The sequence below is a fragment of the Notothenia rossii genome (genome assembly GCF_949606895.1).
Source record: "Notothenia rossii genome assembly, chromosome: 10".
NCBI lineage: Eukaryota > Metazoa > Chordata > Actinopteri > Perciformes > Nototheniidae > Notothenia > Notothenia rossii.
Genome location: NC_136908.1, coordinates 63006284 through 63025787, shown reverse-complemented (window position 1 = coordinate 63025787; position 19504 = coordinate 63006284). Strand labels below are relative to the sequence as shown.

Sequence of the window (19504 nt, the reverse complement as noted above, 5' to 3'; positions counted from 1 at the left end):
TTAAACACCCCCAAAACTAAACATGTGATATCAATTTAAAACAAGAATATATAATAAAACACTCACCCAGTTGAATTCTTCTCAGTCCTTCATATTGTTCTTGTGATATACGCCCAGATGGCCTTATCAGATGATCCTCAGCTGATGAGGTGCTTGTTGTCTTGCTTTCATTTATCTCCTCTCAGCTTCTTGTTGAAGAACTCCTCCCCTCGTTATCTTTTAAAATCGTCACAGTTTTAAACCAAGCCCCGGAAGTTATCATAGTACATGGCAAGATAATACTAACATCTCTATTTAACATAGTGTGCAAAGATTACCAATACCATCTCACTTCCTAGTTTCTATATAACATATAACAATGACGAAATTATTTAGGAAGCATTTTATTAATGTGAAAAAATGCAGAAGAGAAACAACATGACACATCATACTGTACATTTTCCCAATGTTCACATCCCCTGCCCCCCCCCCCCCACACACACACACACACACACACACACACACACACACACACACACACGATCTGTAAAACTATTGATAATGAAAACTGTAGGAGGACTTTGTTCAAATACGGTACCTGAAAAGTGCAAAAATTGCCAAAAGTTGCACATAGGGGGCGCTATAGAGCTGTTTGCCAAGAACTCAAACCTAAAAAAAAATAAAAAATTCACCAGTCCTCACAAGTTTGCGAAAAAAACACAATTTAAGGTTAACGTTACTTGCCAACCTTGAGACCTCAGCTGTTAGATTAAGATTAACATGCTTATTGTAGTTGTAAGTGCACTGCCTTGCGGCCTGTAGCACCGTCCTTGATGGAGCATATGTGTGGGCAGAAAAGGAGTGAGCAGAGAGCAGAGTAGTTGTCGATTCTTGTTCTGTTTTCTGTGACTATCTGCCTCACCCTCTCAGACTTTGAGTTGCGCGCGCTACTAAAGAGACGTGTTACCATGGAAACCAAACAATGGTGTAGCTGTATTAAAGTCCGAGTTGAAACAGTCGCGTGTAAATCTGATTTTGTCAAAAATCGGGAGAAATGCGGGAGAAATATGACCCCGGGAGGAAACCGGGAGAGGGCAATGAAATCGGGAGTCTCCCGCGAAAATCGGGAAGGTTGACAAGTATGCGTTAAGGCCTTCAAAAAAGTGATTTATTGCGCCAATAATAAGAATTTGAGGAATTGCAAAGAGGAATGGCACTATCTAGTGGCATAACCTGGTACTCAAACCAAACCCAAATACATGTTCTGACTGCTTCAAAGCATATTCCTCATGTCCTACATTATATTATAATATCATTAAATGATTAACTTGTTTTAATATGTTGAATAACAATTGTTGATAACTTTAGTTTGTGATTCACCCTATATTTCAGAATCATTTTCAAGCAGATTATTGCTCAAGTCTTATCACTGTATAGACATTTGAAATAGAGATGTAGGCATAAAACATGAATGTGTGTTGCTGTTGTCATATTCCCAAACATGTCAAGATCTTACTCAAAGGTCTTTTTGGCTGTACCTTTTTTTCAGACTAGATTTTTTTGGTAAGTAGACAGTGATTAATTTCAGTTCCAGAAATACAGAAGTCTGGACTTGTTTTACTCTTGTTTCCAGTCATTAAGGAAACCTGTTGGTAGTATAGCATTAACATTAGCCAAAGACAATACAATGTATTTCCATATTCCCATGTTTTATTGAACAGTATTCTTCAAATGCACATACCAACTTCTTCCCGGAGAATAAAGTTACAGCAAGCAAAGCAAGACAACACACACATGCACCTCGATAAGAGGAGTGACACCATCTAGTGGCCCACCCTGGTACTTAAAACCAAACGGCAATATATGTCTTAAAGATCCCCTATTATGCGAAATCCACTTCTTCATGTCTCTTCTACATCAACATGTGTCCCCTGTTCTTCATGTCTCCTCTTCATCAACATGTGTCCCCTGTTCTTCATGTCTCCTCTTCATCCACATGTGTCCCCTCTTCGTCATGTCTCCTCTTCATCAACATGTGTCCCCTCTTCTTCATGTCTCCTCTACATCAACATGTGTCCCCTCTTCTTCATGTCTCCTCTACATCAACATGTGTCCCCTCTGTGGAAAGAGACTCTGAACGTTTCAGGAACAAAGATTCTCTCTCTTTTTGATCCATTTCTATAAAAACCTGTCTGAAAATGAGCTGATCAGATTTTGGCCACTTTATGATGTCATAACGATGTTTTGTATTGTGTAACCATTAGCCAATCACCAACCAAGGTAACCCCCCCACCCCCCACCCCCTTATCACCTGAATCTCCTCCTAGAGCACCATTGAGTTCTTTGTAACCAAATCTCTCTAAGAGGGGCGTGGGGAGGGGCTCCTTATTTTCATCTAAAGTAACAGACAGAGAATCAACACTTTGGAAACAGGGCTGAAACAGAGGGGATTATGGGTAATGCTGCAATGATCTGTTTGGTGTTTCAGCCAATCAGAGACAGGCTCTGGATATATCTGAGGCCTGTGATATATTGATGAAGAGGAGGATAACAGGGGACCTTTAAAGCAGGGGCGTCCAAACTACGGCCTGCGGACCATTTTGAATCGGCCCTTATCTAATTCTAAAAGTAAAATGGAGTACGGCCCACACATGAGCTGAAAAATAAATAAATAAAACTTGATGGAAAGCTTTGTTTTTTTTTCTTAAAGCATATTCAAGTATAAAGAATAATTGACCTACATTCGATTGATTTTGCTAACTCCTAACTTAAGAGGACATTTACCTCACCTCGACTGAGGGGCCCAGCCCTTCGTATGTTCTTCTGTATGTGGCCCTCAGTGGAAAAGTTTGGACAGCCCTGTTTGAAAGCATCAAATCTAATCACTGTAATCGACAGGCGAGATTATTAGAGGTGCCGAGTTTTTGCCATCGTAATAAAGACCGGGACTAAAGAAAGGGTAGAGTGTCTCCGTGAAGGCACAGTCAGTGAAGTTATGGATCACGTCTGCAGAATCTACGTCATAAAAGTAGACCGAACCCTTCTCATGATCAACGAATACGCCCACCCTCTCCGGCTGGCGTTTAACGGTGAGAGTTACGGCAGAGGCTTGGTACTTATTTCCTTCCCTTAAGCATATTGTCCAGTAGCCATTTTGAGGTTTCGCATGGATCTTCTCCTTCCTGGCGATCGACCCTTTGACGACGCCTAAATCCCACGAAGACTTCCCTTTAACCAGAACCTCGTAGTAAAATCTTCCTGAAGAGAAACTCTGCTTTCCTAAAACGTTGATACCTGGATCGCATCTCTCTGGGTTGTCTGGAAGGCTTTGCTTTACATCACCATAGTAGACTCTTTTCCTATCGTCAGACAGAACGAGGTAGGCATTCGCTGTTTCAGGATCGAGAGTCACATCCTGTTCAGACTCCTGGACCCTTTTCAACTTGGCTTTCGCAATCAATTTCTCCTTCTCTTTCTTGAATATTTCCTCAAACAGATTGAGGGCTTTCCCCACACTTCCTCCATATGTTGGTGGAGTGAAACTGATCTCCGTCCAGTTCGTGGTGAAGGGGATGGCGTGCAGTGATTGGACGCTTTGCAGGATGTCTTCGCTGCGTGACAGCTGCTCCACCTTATCACTTCTTTTTGTCAGCTCAGAGATTTCTTTCTCAAGCTCTCGGATGAATCCTTGCGTCCGTTTTCTTGACGTTTCCTGCTTTTTTTCAATTTCCTCGATGAGATCAGCTAGACTTCTCTCCACAGACTTCTGTAAAACCTCAAAGACCTGCCTACTGTCTGCGATATGTCTGTCAGCTGACTTCCTGCTGATCTCCGCCGATCGTCTGATTTCATCGATCCTCTTCTGTCTCTCCTGGATCCCCTGTTTGATTTCAGCGTTTATCTCCGCCAGCTGTTTCTTCTTATGGTTCTTGAGGTCTGAAACGAAACAGAAACACATTTGGTCAGTCAAGAGTAGAGATGTCCCGATCCGATCACGTGATCGGGGATCGGAGCGATCACGTGATTTTCAAAAGATCGGAATCGGGAGAAAAAAAATCGGGGATCGGGATTTTTTTTTTTTTTTTTAATAAATACTTTTTTTTAATTTTGTATTCAATGTTACAAAACAAAAATGACCATGTTCAAGTCTTAAAGTCATCCTGAGGCCTTAGTTTTGGTTTCAAATGACAGAACATCATGTATGTGTTGCTTCTTTGGGGTTTGTTTTCATAGACCTGGTTATTTCTCTCAAATCTGGCAACAGAGTGGGCGCAGTGTCTAATTGTAGCAGTAAGCTAACGAGTACTGATAAGCTTTATTTAGTTTTGATCCAATGCTGCACAACTGAACTGATCCAATGCTGCTGTGAAAGAAAGAAGCTATATCCATGTTGGATAGAATATCCAATTTAAATAAAAAAATAACCTTAAGGGACAACTTGAATGTTTTTTTTTCTCTTAATGCATTGCATAAAGATCGGATCGGGAAAAATCGGTATCGACAAATTGTCAAAATCAAATGATCGGAATCGGATCGGGAGCAAAAAAAGGTGATCGGGACATCCCTAGTCATGAGTATTGTTTACTTGATGTCCAAATCAAAACTTCTATATGCCTACGCTCTCTGGGAACCTTCTAGCACGTGAGATGAGGTTCATTTGAGGTTTAAAACCGTTATGCACCGTTGCTCAATAAACCATATTTAATTATGTCTTAATTTACATTATTTAAATTCATATTCTGTTCTTGTGCATATCATAATCTATTTACATGTATATAGACTTCTTGCACTATTTATTTATTTGTATTTTTGTATTTTATTATATACGCTGCGTCGTTGGAGGAGCTCAGGTCAGAATAATTTCATTGCCATTTCTACCCTGTAGCTTCTTTGACAATAACCTTTGAAATTTGAATAAAATGTTGATTAGCAAGCGCTGATTTACTCGATGGCCCACAGCTTGTCATTTGAACGGTGGATTAACAGTTATTGACTTCTGAAATGTGACGCTGCTTGTTGCACTTTATGAACACTGCTTTTATTTCTAATCTCCTTCTCATCGGCAGAGTTGATAAAACGTTGAAAGTTAATTGAAGAACGGATTTGATCTGAAACAATGTATTAAAAGGTTCAGATGCTTAGGATTGCCTCAGGACATAAATCTAATCTTAATACAACGATTACATTAGATTCCTTTATTGTCACTACAGCGAAAACAGACAAAACAATTACCATGAAAATACAAGAACAATAAGTAAGTTGATAATTACAAAACTAGAAATAAATATGTGTTCTATAGAAACGGTATGAGGTAGAATATAAATTGCAGTTGGATGTAAACATGTACTGAGTTGAGCATAAGTTAAATTCCATTAGTAATAATACTTGATGCTGCATTTGACACTTTTTCCAATATTTGTACGAAACATACCTTTGCGTACCAAAGCCAAAACCAGATCGTTTCGGCCGATCTTTTCTAGAATCTTCTTGGTTAACTCCCGAGCTCCATCATCCTGATAGTTCTGCACCATCAGATCCACCGTGTCCTTCCTCTCCGCCATTTCCAACCGAGAAACTGGGATCCCGGAACAACCTTCCAGAAGATTCCCCTGCTCCAGGAACCATTTGAAACTCTTAAACTCGACTTCTTTTAAATCCAGCAGAGTCCTCCAGAGCTCCTCTTTCACCATTATGGCTTCCTGATAACAAAAAGAGAAACTTTCAATTGGAGGGACAATCTTTTATTTATTTATATTATCTTATCATATATTAGCGGTGCAGTGACAAGTCCTAAAACCCGTAAGTGAGTTAGCATGTTACCACTTCCTGTTCCCTCGTCTCAGAGCCAATGGGATCTGTGGTTGAGACACATTGAAGAGACGGATCACGTTTTGTTCTACGACATTGAATCCATCAGCAGTGACCCCACTGGGGATTTCTGAAGAGTGGACGTGTCTGAAAAACGATGGTTGTTACCAAGTGGCTGAATAGGACTACAGAAGTCGTGGAGGCCGTTGTACGTCATTACGGCGAACACTTAAACACTCCTCTAAGTTAGTTTCTGTTCTGCTTGAAAGCAAGTCCCTGCCTCCTGCAGACTGTTCAAACAAACGCTTCAACTCGTACCATTTAGAATCTGTGTGCAGTGGAGGCCGGCCCATAGGGGCGCTATGGGCGCCGCCCCCCCTCTTCCCAAATTACAAATAAAAAAAATATATATATTTGAAAACATTTTAATTTTTAATAAACAAGGTAAATATTATATAGTTGGTATCAGTAAAATGTATAATCTACAATAAAATCTCGTTTAAAATTGTGTTACGATGTCTAAAGTTACTGATAAGTCACATGTTTCCTGCCTGGCCTTGCCCGTGTATCAGTGTTTCCGCCAGACCAGGGCTGAGAGGGCGTCCACCCCTCGTCCTGTTTCCTTTTCGTCATTTCAAGCAATAAAAACTCTCGATCTTCTCTCAAATTATTAATATTTTTGAACGCCCTCGGCTCGCGTTCAGGGCGTCCCGAGCTGAATAAGGGCTTCAAATGACGGCAAGACGCCCCCCTGGCTGAAACGCTGCCGTGTATCATTACCCTCTCTCGTCAGCGCCCAGACGAGAGTGCAGCAAGTGCAGCAGAAGCCAACTGTTGCTATCTTTAAACTATCCCGCCAAAACATAGTTTCAGCCAATCAGCGTCGTCAAATCTGATGGTCACAGGGCAAATAGTAGCAATAATAACCATTAAATAGCATCAAACTGCTATTTAATGGTTATTATTGCTTTTCTGTGGAATCATGTTAAAGAAATTTGAAAAATTGCCTTTTAATTGGCTGTTCTTTCTTGCTCGTTCTCCATTTATTCAGGTTTTTCCAGTTTTTTTTTCGAGTGCTGACAAGCTCGAAAGTTTGAGCTAGAAAAAACAGAGTTTTATCCGCTAATCGCCGCTAGCACTGACTCGGCTAACGTTAGCTCTGCTTCATCGGCCGGTAAATAATGGAAGCACAGATGAACCGGACCGGAGCTCGTCCGAAAGTCAAGGAGGAGATGGATGGCTTATGGCGTGACTCAGAAGACAATTTATGGCGTGAATTAAATGCTGCTGCCGGTTTCGACTCGGCCGGCGGGAAGCGGCACGTCGGCGCAGGGACCTCCCCCGGGAGTGGCGCGGCGCCGGTTGTAAACAATGATGGCGGCGCCCGGCTCCAAGTTAAAACACCGAAATACAACGGTAAAGCCGACTGGGAAGCCTTCCATGCCCAATTTGAACTGTTATCACGGGCTGTGGGCTGGTCTGAGGACAATAAGGCGCTCCAGCTGGCCCTGTGTATTACAGATGAAGCTTTATCCTGTTTGCTACTGCTCAGCCCGGCTGAAAGAACTGACTATGGGGCCTTGGTTGGGGCTCTGAAGCGGCGGTTTGGACAATGCAGCCAGCCTGGGGTGCTGCGTTCGGAGCTGTCAAGCAGACAGAGACAGCCGGGTGAGCCGCTCCGCATATTGGCTAATGACATTGAAACCCTGGCGAGAAGGGCATACAGCCACATGTCCCCTGAGGTGCAGAGCGAGCTGGCTAGGGACCAGTTTATCCGGGCCATAACCCCCAGGGAGCTGCGCGTCCAGACACAACTGGCACATCCCCGCTCTCTGCAGGAAGCACTGGAGCTGGCGTTGGAGAGAGAGGTTGTAGGAGGGGCGGCAGAGAGCACGCACACGGGAGGCGGCCCGGTTGTGAGAACGGTGAGACAGGAGGAGCCAGGACAAGAGAAACCAGCATGGGCGGCTGAGTTGACTGAGCTAATCCGTGCTATGGCACTGCAATCGCCGCAGGGCAGCAACCGTCCTCGTCGGGGTCCTCTGGTGTGTTGGGGGTGCGGCCAGGTCGGCCATATTAGCACAAGGTGCCCCATGAATGCTGATATTCAGGGAAACGCCCCCGGGTCTGTGTAAATGGGACGTCACAGACCCCCGCCGTTGGGTCCCATCCTGCCTGGTCTCCAGTGGACAGAGCCCAGCTGCACGGAGGGGGGAGCGGGGCTCCGCTTCCCCCAGAAGCAAACGACATCGCAGAGTCTGTGAGGGTGGTGGGCTGGACTCACGCGGGGTATTTCTGCCATGTCCCCGTCACCCTGGCAGGGGCCCCATGGACGGCCCTTGTTGACACCGGCTCCACAGCGACACTGATGAGACCGGACGTGGTCCCAGCGGGGACACGGTTGACACCCACTCTGGTGAAACTGCGAACAGTAACCGGTGAGCTAGCCCCTATGCTTGGGAGAGGGGTGGTGGTTATACAGGTGGGGGGGCTGTCAGTGTCTGTTAAGGTGTGGGTTGCGGCAGTACAGGACTCCTGCATATTAGGACTTGACTTTCTGCGGGTTGCACGCTGTGTGCTAGACCTGGGGAGGAACACGCTGGCCTTTCCAGGGGGTCCCACAGTTGAAATGGTGCACCCCACACTTGCCACGACACCACACCCACCTACATCAAGAGTGACTGAAACACTTCCCCCACCCCAAACCCCCCCCCCTGCAGCCATGCCCCCTGTCATCAATGCTAACCCCAGCCCCAACCCCACACCCCATACTCCAGTTGATGTACGGCCCCCGGCCCCGGAACAACAACCTGCAGCTCTAAAGGGGGACAGACGGGCGGCAGTGAAGGAGGTGTGGAAACGCAGCTGTGATGACTTAAAACCCGAGCAGCGGGAGGAACTGTGGCAAGTGCTGTGGGAGTTTAAGGACATTTTTGCTCTGACAGAAGAGGAAGTGGGCCTGACACACCTGGTGCAGCACGATATCGACACGGGCGACGCACGGCTCGTCAAGACACGCCCCCGCCGCCTTCCCCTGGCCCATCAGACAGCAGCAGACAGCGCTATTGATGAGATGCTGTCAGCTGGCATTATTGAGCCCTCTGACAGCCCCTGGGCCTCGGGGGTTGTGATGGTCAATAAGAAGAAGAGTTCAAAGATGAGGTTTTGTGTGGACTACAGACCGCTGAACAGTGTGACCAAGAAAGACTCATACCCGCTGCCCCGCATAGATGAGTGTTTGGACTTGGTGTCTGGCTCATCCTGGTTCTCCTCTTTAGACCTGCGCAGCGGGTATTGGCAAGTTCCCCTCAGCCCAGAAGCCAGATCAAAGACAGCTTTTTGCACTGGGAGGGGGCTGTGGCAGTTTCGAGTCCTCTCCTTCGGCCTGTGCAACGCTCCGGCCACGTTTGAGCGGCTGATGGAAAGGGTGCTCGCTGACGTTCCCCGACAGGAGTGCCTGGTCTACCTGGACGATATCCTGGTCCATGGTAGCTCCTTCCAGGCGGCTTTAGGAGCCCTGCGGCGGGTTCTACAGAGGATAGCAGCAGCGGGGTTGAAGCTCCACCCCGACAAGTGCTGTTTCTTGAGGAGAGAGTTGGAGTTCCTGGGGCACCGAGTCGGAGGAGAGGGCATCAGCACGCTGGAGGAGAAGGTGCGGGCAGTAAAGGACTGGCCAGCCCCCATCAATCTGCGGGAGCTGAAGAGCTTCATTGGGTTAGCGTCGTACTACAGGCGGTTCGTGCGTGGCTTCTCTTGCATAGCTGCACCCCTGTTCCGCCTGCAACAGAAAGACTGTGATTTTGCTTGGACTCCAGAGTGTGAGCTGGCCTTCAGCTCTTTAAAGAAGGCCTTGACGGAGTCTCCCATCCTCACTCCCCCAGACCTCAGCCTACCGTTCGTCCTGGATACGGACGCCAGTGAAGTCGGGATGGGGGCGGTGTTGAGCCAGGTGGGGCCTGGGGGGGAAAAAGTGGTGGCGTATTTCAGCAAAACCTTCAACAAAGCTGAACGGCGCTATTGTGTGACACGCAGAGAGTTGCTGGCAATTGTGAGAGCAATCAGCCATTTCAGGTACTACCTGTGTGGCCTGTCCTTCACAGTGAGGACTGACCACGCAGCCCTCCAGTGGCTGATGTCCTTCAAGGAGCCCGAGGGACAGATTGCACGCTGGCTAGAAGGACTGGCGCCGTACGTCTTCACAGTGGAGCACAGGGCGGGGGTTCGCCATACCAACGCTGACGCCCTGTCCCGGCGCCCCTGTGCTCCCAGCGGCTGTCGGTACTGTGAAAAGAGAGAGGACTAAGAAAAGGAGCTCTGTGCAGAGGAGGAGCGAGACCACAGGCATAAACCAGCCGAGCCGGTCTGCAGAGGTGCACGGATCATCGACTCACCCGAATGGAGAGCGCGGCAGGAAGAGGATGCTGACCTACAGCCAGTGCTGAGGTGGGTGGAGTCAGGACAAAAGCCACTGTGGAATAAAGTTGCTGGGTGCTCGCTTGCCACCAAAGGACTGGTTGCAAAGTTTGAGGCTCTCCGGACGAAGGATGGAGTGCTGCAGAGAGCCTGGAAAGAGCCTGCAACGGGGGAGGAGAGGTGGCAGGTGGTGGTCCCCAGGGCGCTGAGGGCAGAAGTGCTTAAGGCCTCCCATGGAACTACTGGGGCAGGACACTTTGGGGTCTCCAAAACCTTGCGTCGACTCCGCCAAAGCTGTTACTGGGGCCAGCTCAGGAGAGATGTTGAGGACTTCTGCCGCCGCTGCGACCTTTGTACGGCGTACAAAGGTCCCACTGATCAGTCACGTGCCCAGCTTCAGCAGCTAGCGGTGGGGGCCCCGATGGAGAGGGTGGCGGTGGACATAATGGGCCCATTCCCGTGCACAGAGAAGGGGAACCGTTACGTCCTGGCCGCCATGGACTATTTTACAAAATGGCCAGAGGCGTATGCTATACCAGACCAGGAGGCGGTGACCGTTGCAGGTGCCCTGGTGGAGGGCATGTTTGCCAGATTTGGAGCGGCCGAGGTCATTCACAGCGACCAAGGAAGAAACTTTGAGTCGAGGGTGTTCGCCGCTATGTGTGACCGGCTGGGCATGCAAAAGACGCGGACTACTCCTCTGCACCCGCAGAGTGACGGACTGGTCGAACGGTTCAATAGGACTCTGGGAAAACAACTCGCTATCCTCACCGCGGAGCATCAGCGTGATTGGGACATGCACCTCCCTCTTGTTCTTTGGGCCTACAGATCGGCTGTGCAGGAGTCCACCTCATGCACACCGGCCCTGCTCATGCTGGGGCGAGAGCTGCGGACACCAGCAGAAATGGCTTTTGGCCGACCCCCCGACACACCAGCGGTTCCTCCGGGACCGGAATATGCCAGGAGGCTCCAGGATAGAATGGAGTCAGCACATGCCTTTGCCCGCGATCAGCTGCAGAAGGCGGGCATGAGACAGAAAAGAAACTATGACACGAGGGCTAGAGGGGGGGACTTCAAGGCCGGGGACCTGGTGTGGGTGTATAGTCCAAGAAGAAAGAAGGGCCGGTGCCCTAAGTTGGACTGTCACTGGGTGGGCCCTTGTGAGGTGCTGGAAAAGCTGGGAGAGGTGGTCTATAGGGTCCAGCTGCCGCCTAGAGGGAGACGGGTGGCCCTCCACAGGGACCGGCTGGCCCCATACAGAGGCGATGCACATCCGCGGCCTAGACCCCCAGCATCGTCTAGGAGAAACCAGACAGTCACTTCCCCCGATTCACTGACTGTGTCCCCTGCTGACCCCCCACATTCACCCCCACCCCCAAACTCACCCCCTGTTCCGGGACAGGATGTTCCAAGCCGGCAAGCGCAGCCGCCTGTGTTCACTCCAAGGCGGCCTCAGAGACCAAGAAGAGCCCCGGGCCACCTCAGAGACTTTTTATGCATTCCCTCGGGGCGAGGGACTTAGTAAGGGGGGGGCAATGTAGCGATCTGCATTTATTGTTCAAGTGTTCTGTTAACTGTTTGTGTCAGGCTTCTGTGAGGAGAGCAGGTAGGGGCGGGGTTGGGGAGCAGAGGGTTTGGTGTGTGTGTGTCTGTGTGGGCGCGTGCAGGTGAGTGAAAGGTTGGCGCGAGAGGAGAGAGAGTGAGAAAGGACGGATGAGAGCCGTTGGTTGTTAATAAACCTGTTTAACTTGAGAACGCTTCACTCGTCATTCCGACACGTCCGGGTGGACGTTACAGTACGTTCAAACCGCCACAGTATAATGAATATACACAGACCATAAGACATTAAAAGTGTTTCCTGAAAGCGATCCTACCTTTTAAAACTCGTCCAGATCACAGAGAAGTTCTTTCTCCTTCTGATCTTCTGACTCAGCAGACGCACGTGTCCCAACCTGAAAAACCCACAGTGACGTAAAAGGTGTGTGAAATTACTAATAGAAAACCTGACATATTAACAGATACAGCATGTGGAAGTATTGAGAGTGTATTTGCCCCCTTTAACTCTTATCAAGTTGCTTTTTTGGTGTCATTTCATTAGTTTGAACTCGGTATTATGATTATTTCCTCTTTGTTTGAATGAAACAAAGCCATGAAGAGACTTCTGCACCAGGCATTAGATAGAATTAAGTTTTAAGATACACAAGGATAATATATTCCTTTATATTTCGTACTACAATGTGGGAACACTCAGTCATACAGCATCAACTGTTCAACAAAGCAGATGCACATCATTGTGTTTTTAAAGAAGCATCAAAGAACACTTGAGTAAAACGAGTCATAACGATGAAGTGATAAGAAAATCTACTAAATATCTATGAAAGAGACAGAACGACAAGAGGAAGCACAAAAGTAGGATTGACTTTAAATGATTGCACATATAGATATATAATAGTGCACATAATGTTGCAGTTATTGCATGTCTTGCGGTTAACATAACTACATCCTGGACCAACTTCAGACGGAAAGGAAAGGAAGTCATGACGAAACCTCAAATACCTGCAGAGACGGCCAACAATATCCCACGTTGACAAAAGTGAAAGTGAAAATCCAGCTCTAGAAGCGCAGAGAACTAGACTTGGGAAACTATTCCAAAGTTATGGACTCAAATATCCTCCAGAAATCCTGGAAGAAACGTTTCCAATTCAAAGGAAGAAAGCCGAACAAGAGACTGTGGAGCAACAACAGCTGTTCCCTCTTTACTGTACACACACTCCAGCCTCCACCTCGCTGCCACGTGTGCGCACACACACACACACACACACACACACACACACACACACACACACACACACACACACACACACACACACACACACACACACACACACACACACACACTCCATATCCCGCCTCTTTCCCTCTCTATCCATTTCAATCCTGCATCAAATATTGCACAAACAAAACATCTTTACACATCATTAAACTCAATGTAATCCACTTAGGTCACATTGTTCCGTGAACTGCACTGAACTTTGTATTATTATTATTATTATTATTATTTTGTCCAAGTTTAATGTGTTTTGTTGCAATTTTATTTGTTTTTCTTGCAGTTTTCTGTGTTTTCTTACAGTTTTGTGTATTTTGTAGCAGTTTTATGTATTTTCTTGCACTTTTCTGTGTGTTTTATGCCCAATAAATCAAGCTATTTCCATTTAGATTTGCACTCATATCTTCCCCTCCTATCGTGAATTTTAAATCGGCACTGAACTACTATGTTTCTTTTTCTTTTGTAAAGCACAACTGCTGTTTGGCAAAACTCAACACGAGCAAAGACGGGAAGCACAGCTGCCGCTCAGACCAGTTTTATAACTGAACAAACATTGAGTTCAATTAAGTTCAAGGTTGAATACTAACCAGCTGCAGGGCTTTCTGTGTCACATGTAAAACCTTCCCCATGTTGCCCTGGGAACTATCAGGAACATTTGATAGTCAAATAAAAAACAGGCTGGGATTGAAAAGAAAGGGTTTTCTGTGGTGTAGTTTCAAACAGCTGCCACTAGATGGTAGAAGAGAGTCGCTGATTTGACCTTTAATGCTCATTGGGTTGAACTTCATTCAAGTATTTATGTTACTACTTTAAGTAACTCTACTTTAAAGAGTCCTCTCCTGCTGATGTTCAGGTGTGTAGTGTCTCTACTTTAAAGAGTCCTCTTCTGCTGATGTTCATGTTGAACCCAAATACCTGTACTTTCTACTTCTCTCATTTTCCAAACAGGCTGGTTCCTTTAGTCTGAATGTGTGTTTGGTGGCGTGATCATTATTATTTAGAGTCATTGCGTGCCTATTGATTTGAACACGATCCGTGTATCCATCATTTCCTGGTCTTCTCTAAAGAAGAGGGACCAATGGAAACGTTGTCATGTTGCCGTTGGTCACCATGGAAACATTCATTAGCTAACAATGACATTATTGTTCTATTAATATAAAGGGAGGTCAGGTACTCTTTAAAACAGCTGCTAGTTATGGGTACTTTTGACTGAAGTACATTTCAAAGCCTCTTTACTTTGACTTGAGTAAAGAAGTTTATTCAGTACTTCTACTTTCACCAGAGTATTTTAAAACACGAGTATATTTACTTGTACTTGAGTAAAGGATGTGTGTAGCCTTTTGCCATCTCTGCAGGTAGTGAAAGGAAAGGAAATAAGAGGAGGGTGTAGGGAAGGAAAGGAGGGGCATAAAAAGGGAAACTCCCACAAATAGGAAACAGGTGGATCCGGCCGCAGCAGAGTCAGTGTGTGCTTCGACGGTCCGCAGAAAAGATTCCTGAAGCCACTGAGGAGGAAAAGGGAATAAAGGCAGATAGAAACCATGGCCGTGAATAAATGCATCAAATACCTGCTCTTCTTCTTCAACCTCCTCTTCTGGGTGAGTCCAAACATATAGTTAGTTTACAGAGTTTATTGCAAAGCCCAGTGTGTGAATAAGCACACGTCCGATCGTCCGGGACGTGTGATTTACAATATCGGACAAGTACGTCTTTCCATTGACATGTCTGACGGACAAGTGACTTTTTCGCCCATATTTATTGTCAAATTATTGATAAATTCAGTTTAAAAAAGGCAGAACTTATTCGCAAATTGTCCATGCCCGCCATTGTTGTTGCCCGCTTTACTTGTCCTTTATCATGTGGGATCAGGGATGGGTACCGAGCCACGGTATTAAACGGGCCCCGCGGTGGAATTATTAAAGACAGCGGTACCGTTAAACTCCGACGATATCGGTCTTTTTTTATCGGTATTGGAGACATGTAAAATATGTCATATATGTATTATTGCTACATAAACATTATATTGAAGTTTTAGTTTCGCCAACTCCGTTTCTAGTGTAAAAGACACCCCGGCCGTCTGTGTGTGAGGGGGCGGGGCAGTTTACACACACGCGGCTGCTAACACACACACACACACACACACACACACACACACACACACACACACACACGTCCCTGGCCAATTTGAGGCCCCAGGCAAAGTTGGATGATGAGGAGCGGAGGGAGCTAGTGGAGCCTCGCGGCATTATGTGTTGCTCTGTACCACTGTATTTTTGCAGTAAATACTTGTTTTTGATTTGTTTTTTACAGTTCGGTTGGTTCACATTATTTACAATTTGTTTAGTTAATTTACCTTTTTTTCCTCAAAAGAACCGATAAGAGGACCGGATCGATAAAAGTAGTAGTACCATTAAGGACAAGTTCTCTCTAAAAACGTTTTCTTACAATGAAAGCTGTTTGAATTTCAATGAAATGTGCCGTGTTTAAATCATTGTAATGTTCTCTCTAATAGTCTGTGAGTTTGATATCGGATCAGTTTTCTTACTTTACATTAAATAGCGACTCAGCTCTGATGCATCTGTGCAGCTTATGGCTGTGGAGGTTGCTTTTAATTGAAAAAGGAATTCAACCCATCTTTTGCATTTTTTCAACTTGTTTTTCGGGTGTTTGTTCAAATGGAGCCAGTGTTAGATGTCTTGCCTTTTTATATTTAAACATTTCTTCAATTGTTGTTGCATCTTTCCCTGTCTATTCAAGGATCCAATGATCATTTCTTGTCACTGTGCATCTCTGTTGAAGTTGTACATGTGTTTTAATTCTTCTTTTTCTCTTGTAACCAGTTCTTGATCTGTTTAAGAATTGAAGGATCATCTATCTATCGAGAGGTTTTGGGCTTTGATACTTGAGCTGTTCGAGAATTCAAGGGTCATTTGTTTACTGAACACAGCGTTTCCCTACGAAATGCAGTCGTAGTTCAGTCCATTATTAATCTATGATGAAGTTATGCAACAAAATGAAGTTGTACCCCAGAGAAATACACCTGTGTGTTCCTCTGCTGTGACCTCGCTGTATTGTTCCTCTGCTGTGACCTCCCTGTTCTCGCAGTGTTTCAGAGTTGTGGAAGAACAGGTTTTATCTGTTGAAGAACAGGTTTCTCCCGCCCTCCCAAACAAACATGAGCTCAGTTTCAGGGTGTGGCTCATCATCACTCCTGAAGCCTCGTATTACCCACAATGCCACGCTTCAGAGGTTATAATGACCCGTAAACATTGATTAACAATTCAGTTTGTGCTCTCTGCCGGGAGTTTCCCATTCAAACCCAAAAGCCCCGTGTTCATACTCCGTATCGGCACTTGATTACGATCTGGCTCAACCCCGACCTGACGATACTTGTTTTGGCGTGCTATAGAAATGCAAATAAGGTGTTTGTTATTATACATAGTAAAGATAACGGTGGGGGAACAAGTCAGGGGGATACTCCTCTGGTTTCACCAGCTACAGGTAGTTAGTTGAGTAAAAAGAACATTTTTGTTTTAATTACAAAAATCTGATCTGATCGAATTACACTTTCGTCCAAATTTAAAATGCTGTCATTTGGATCATTTGTTGGCAGAAACTGACAAAAAGATGCAACAAAATGAGATCTATTGGCTTGATCACTGGAGGGAAACAGGAAACTGAAACCAAAGTAATGCTTTCAGTTTGTCATTAAAAACAAAAATACCCATTTGTTGGTTAATCTTTAGTCATCTTTTCTTCCTCTCGAGGAAGTGAGCTCTGTGGGGGGGCACTTACAACTGAAAATTGGGGTCTTACTACAAAAAAGTTATAGATTTACCTCTGTTTAAAATAAATAGACCACTGTGAAGTCAGAGTTTTCTGTAAACTACTGACAGTATTTCCTGTCAAAAAAACTGTTGTCTATAATGTTCATTTATAGAATGGATCTGCAAAAAACAGAAGTGGTTTCAATAACGAGTTCAATAACGAGTTCATAGCGTTGGCAGATCAAACGTGAACTGAAAACCACCTTACCTGACCACGATGCTGCTGCTTCCTCTATCCGCCTGTAACGGCGCCTCATGATGGCGTCACTCAAGCGACAAATCAAAAAGCATCTTGGGAAATGTAGGAACAGGACAAATATTGGTCAAAAAACTATAAAATAACTTCCTAAAGTGGAACATTTGTTCTGTACACATGGGTTGGATGGACAAGTTGTGCAAAATGAAACGCAAATGATACTTAACTGCAGTTTTAGATCAAAAAATAGTGTCAGAAAAACCAGAACAAGACAAAACCAGCCAAATGTAAGAAGCAGAAAATAAGTTAAACCAATGAGTGGAGTCTAAGGGAAACAATATCCAAATTGTACAAATAAAGTAAAAACTAACAAAAATACTCAAACAGAAATGACCATGTTGTCGTTTCAAAGAAAATGGAGAGTATAAAGTATATTTGAGTTATATTAGATATAAAGACAGAGATGGTTGATCAACACACTTTATTGTGTTTCTGTCCTTGCTGCAGACAGTTGTACTCATTTGAAAAGTGTGTTTGTGTACAAAAAAACAAAACATACTAACAATGCTAATGTGAAGTTGTCTAAAAGTAGTTTTTCTTCTTCACTAATTGTCACCAAAATGCTCGCCTTGCACGTTGTAGTTCTTTTCAAGGCCTCATTTTTCTGTCATCATTTATGGACACCAAACTCGCATCATCTTAATTTAGAGGAATATTTAGAGCTTTTCTTGCTTCGATTGGTCTGAGTTCATAGGTTGGTCAAAGACATCATATGTAGGAACAAGAAAGATATTGGGTGTTCCATAAAAAGTCAGAGATGTACAAAACAAAACGTACAAAGCCTCTTAAAGTCTTGTGGTGTTCAATAAATAATGACAAATGGGATTATAATACCGCTCAGATCTAAAAAGTCAAAGTAATGAAAGGAATTATTAACAATGTCATTAAAAATTATGAAACATTTCAGATTTTTTTTTAATGCCAGAAAGTTGCATAAGAAACACAAGAAAGTTATGTTAAGAAACTGTCAGAAAATAACGTAAAAGATACCAAAGAATTACTTTAAAAATACGAGAATTACTTTAAAAATACGAGAAAATTGCTTTAAAAATACGAGAATTACTTTAAAAATACCAGAAAATTACTTTAAAAATACCAGAAAATTACTTTAAAAATACCAGATAATTACTTTAAAAATACCAGAAAATTACCTTAAAAATACCAGATAATTACTTTAAAAATACCAGAAAATTACATTAAAAATACCAGAAAATTACTTTAAAAATACCAGATAATTACTTTAAAAATACCAGAAAATTACATTAAAAATACCAGATAATTACTTTAAAAATACCAGAAAATTACATTAAAAATACCAGAAAATTACTTTAAAAATACCAGAAAATTACATTAAAAATACCAGAAAATTACTTTAAAAATACCAGAAAATTACTTTAAAAATACCAGAAAATAACATTAAAAATACCAGAAAATAACATTAAAAATACCAGAAAATAACATTAAAAATACCAGAAAATAACATTAAAAATACCAGAAAATAACATTAAAAATACCAGAAAATATATTAAAAATACCAGAAAATATATTAAAAAATACCAGAAAATTACTTTAAAAATACCAGAAAATTACCTTAAAAATACCAGAAAATATATTAAAAATACCAGAAAATATATTAAAAAATACCAGAAAATTACTTTAAAAATACCAGAAAATTACCTTAAAAATACCAGAAAATTACTTTAAAAATACCAGAAAATTAATTTAAAAATACCAGAAAATGATGTTAAACTGTCAGAAAATTACTTTAAAAATACCAGAAAATTACATTAAAATACCAGAAAATATATTAAAAATACCAGAAAATATATTAAAAAATACCAGAAAATTACTTTAAAAATACCAGAAAATTACCTTAAAAATACCAGAAAATTACTTTAAAAATACCAGAAAATTAATTTAAAAATACCAGAAAATGATGTTAAACTGTCAGAAAATTACTTTAAAAATACCAGAAAATTACATTAAAAATACCTGGTGGGGGGGTTCCCATTAAAGGGGAAACCCTGAGCGTGTTCTGTTTACCTTAAAGAGAGAAGACGTCCTAACTAGAGTGTGTTGAGAGGCTCGGTCTGAAGTTTCTACATGTAAATCAATATTAACCTTTGGCTGATTCCAACATTTAGAGGAATAATTGCGTACATTTTCGCCCTGATTATTTGGTTTCTCTACAACTAAACTCCAGTCATTCTCCAGACTGTTTACATTTCTTCATCCCGTACCTTTCTGTTTATCTGTAAACACTCCTCTTGTGTCTGTGTGTTCTGGCGCCAGCTGGGGTTATTTCAGTCCTTCAGTCCTTCTCTCATGTTCCCAGAAACGATGTTAGATCCATGTTAACTTGATTGTAGCACTCAGTGGACATGATGTGTTTCC

The 19504-nt window shown here is 43.6% G+C and overlaps 2 protein-coding genes across 3 annotated transcripts in view; one reads left to right on the top strand and one right to left on the bottom strand.

Moving 5' to 3' along the window:
• Nucleotides 1-1669: 1669 nt before the first annotated feature.
• LOC307021910 (uncharacterized protein) lies at nt 1670-17095 on the bottom strand. Of its 2 annotated transcripts, none has more exons than XM_079654437.1 (4): nt 17063-17095; nt 12075-12152; nt 5411-5678; nt 1670-3915 (listed from the first exon to the last, which is right to left on the bottom strand). In XM_079654437.1, exons 3-4 carry the CDS (start codon nt 5667-5669, stop codon nt 2858-2860), a joined length of 1317 nt encoding a protein of 438 aa, XP_079510563.1. In that variant the 5' UTR covers nt 5670-5678; nt 12075-12152; nt 17063-17095; the 3' UTR covers nt 1670-2857. The 2 variants fall into 2 exon arrangements, with proteins under 2 accessions (XP_079510563.1, XP_079510562.1); XM_079654436.1 differs by lacking the exon at nt 17063-17095 and adding an exon at nt 12757-13173.
• LOC307021914 (tetraspanin-8-like) overlaps nt 14444-19504 on the top strand; it is a 22216-nt gene continuing 17155 nt past the window's right edge. The window contains exon 1 of the mRNA XM_079654442.1: nt 14444-14625. Coding sequence (XP_079510568.1) covers nt 14569-14625 — 57 coding nt within the window. The 5' untranslated portion in view covers nt 14444-14568. The remainder of the gene's footprint in view (nt 14626-19504) is intronic.

What these genes read in the sequence shown, in the direction of transcription:
- LOC307021910 (XM_079654437.1), bottom strand. Translation starts at nt 5,669, where the DNA reads ATGGTGAAAGAGGAGCTCTGGAGGACTCTGCTGGATTTAAAAGAAGTC. An exon ending in TTTGGCTTTGGTACGCAAAG is followed by an intron (nt 3,916 to 5,410) that starts GTATGTTTCGTA and finishes GTTTCGTTTCAG; the next exon opens with ACCTCAAGAACCATAAGAAG.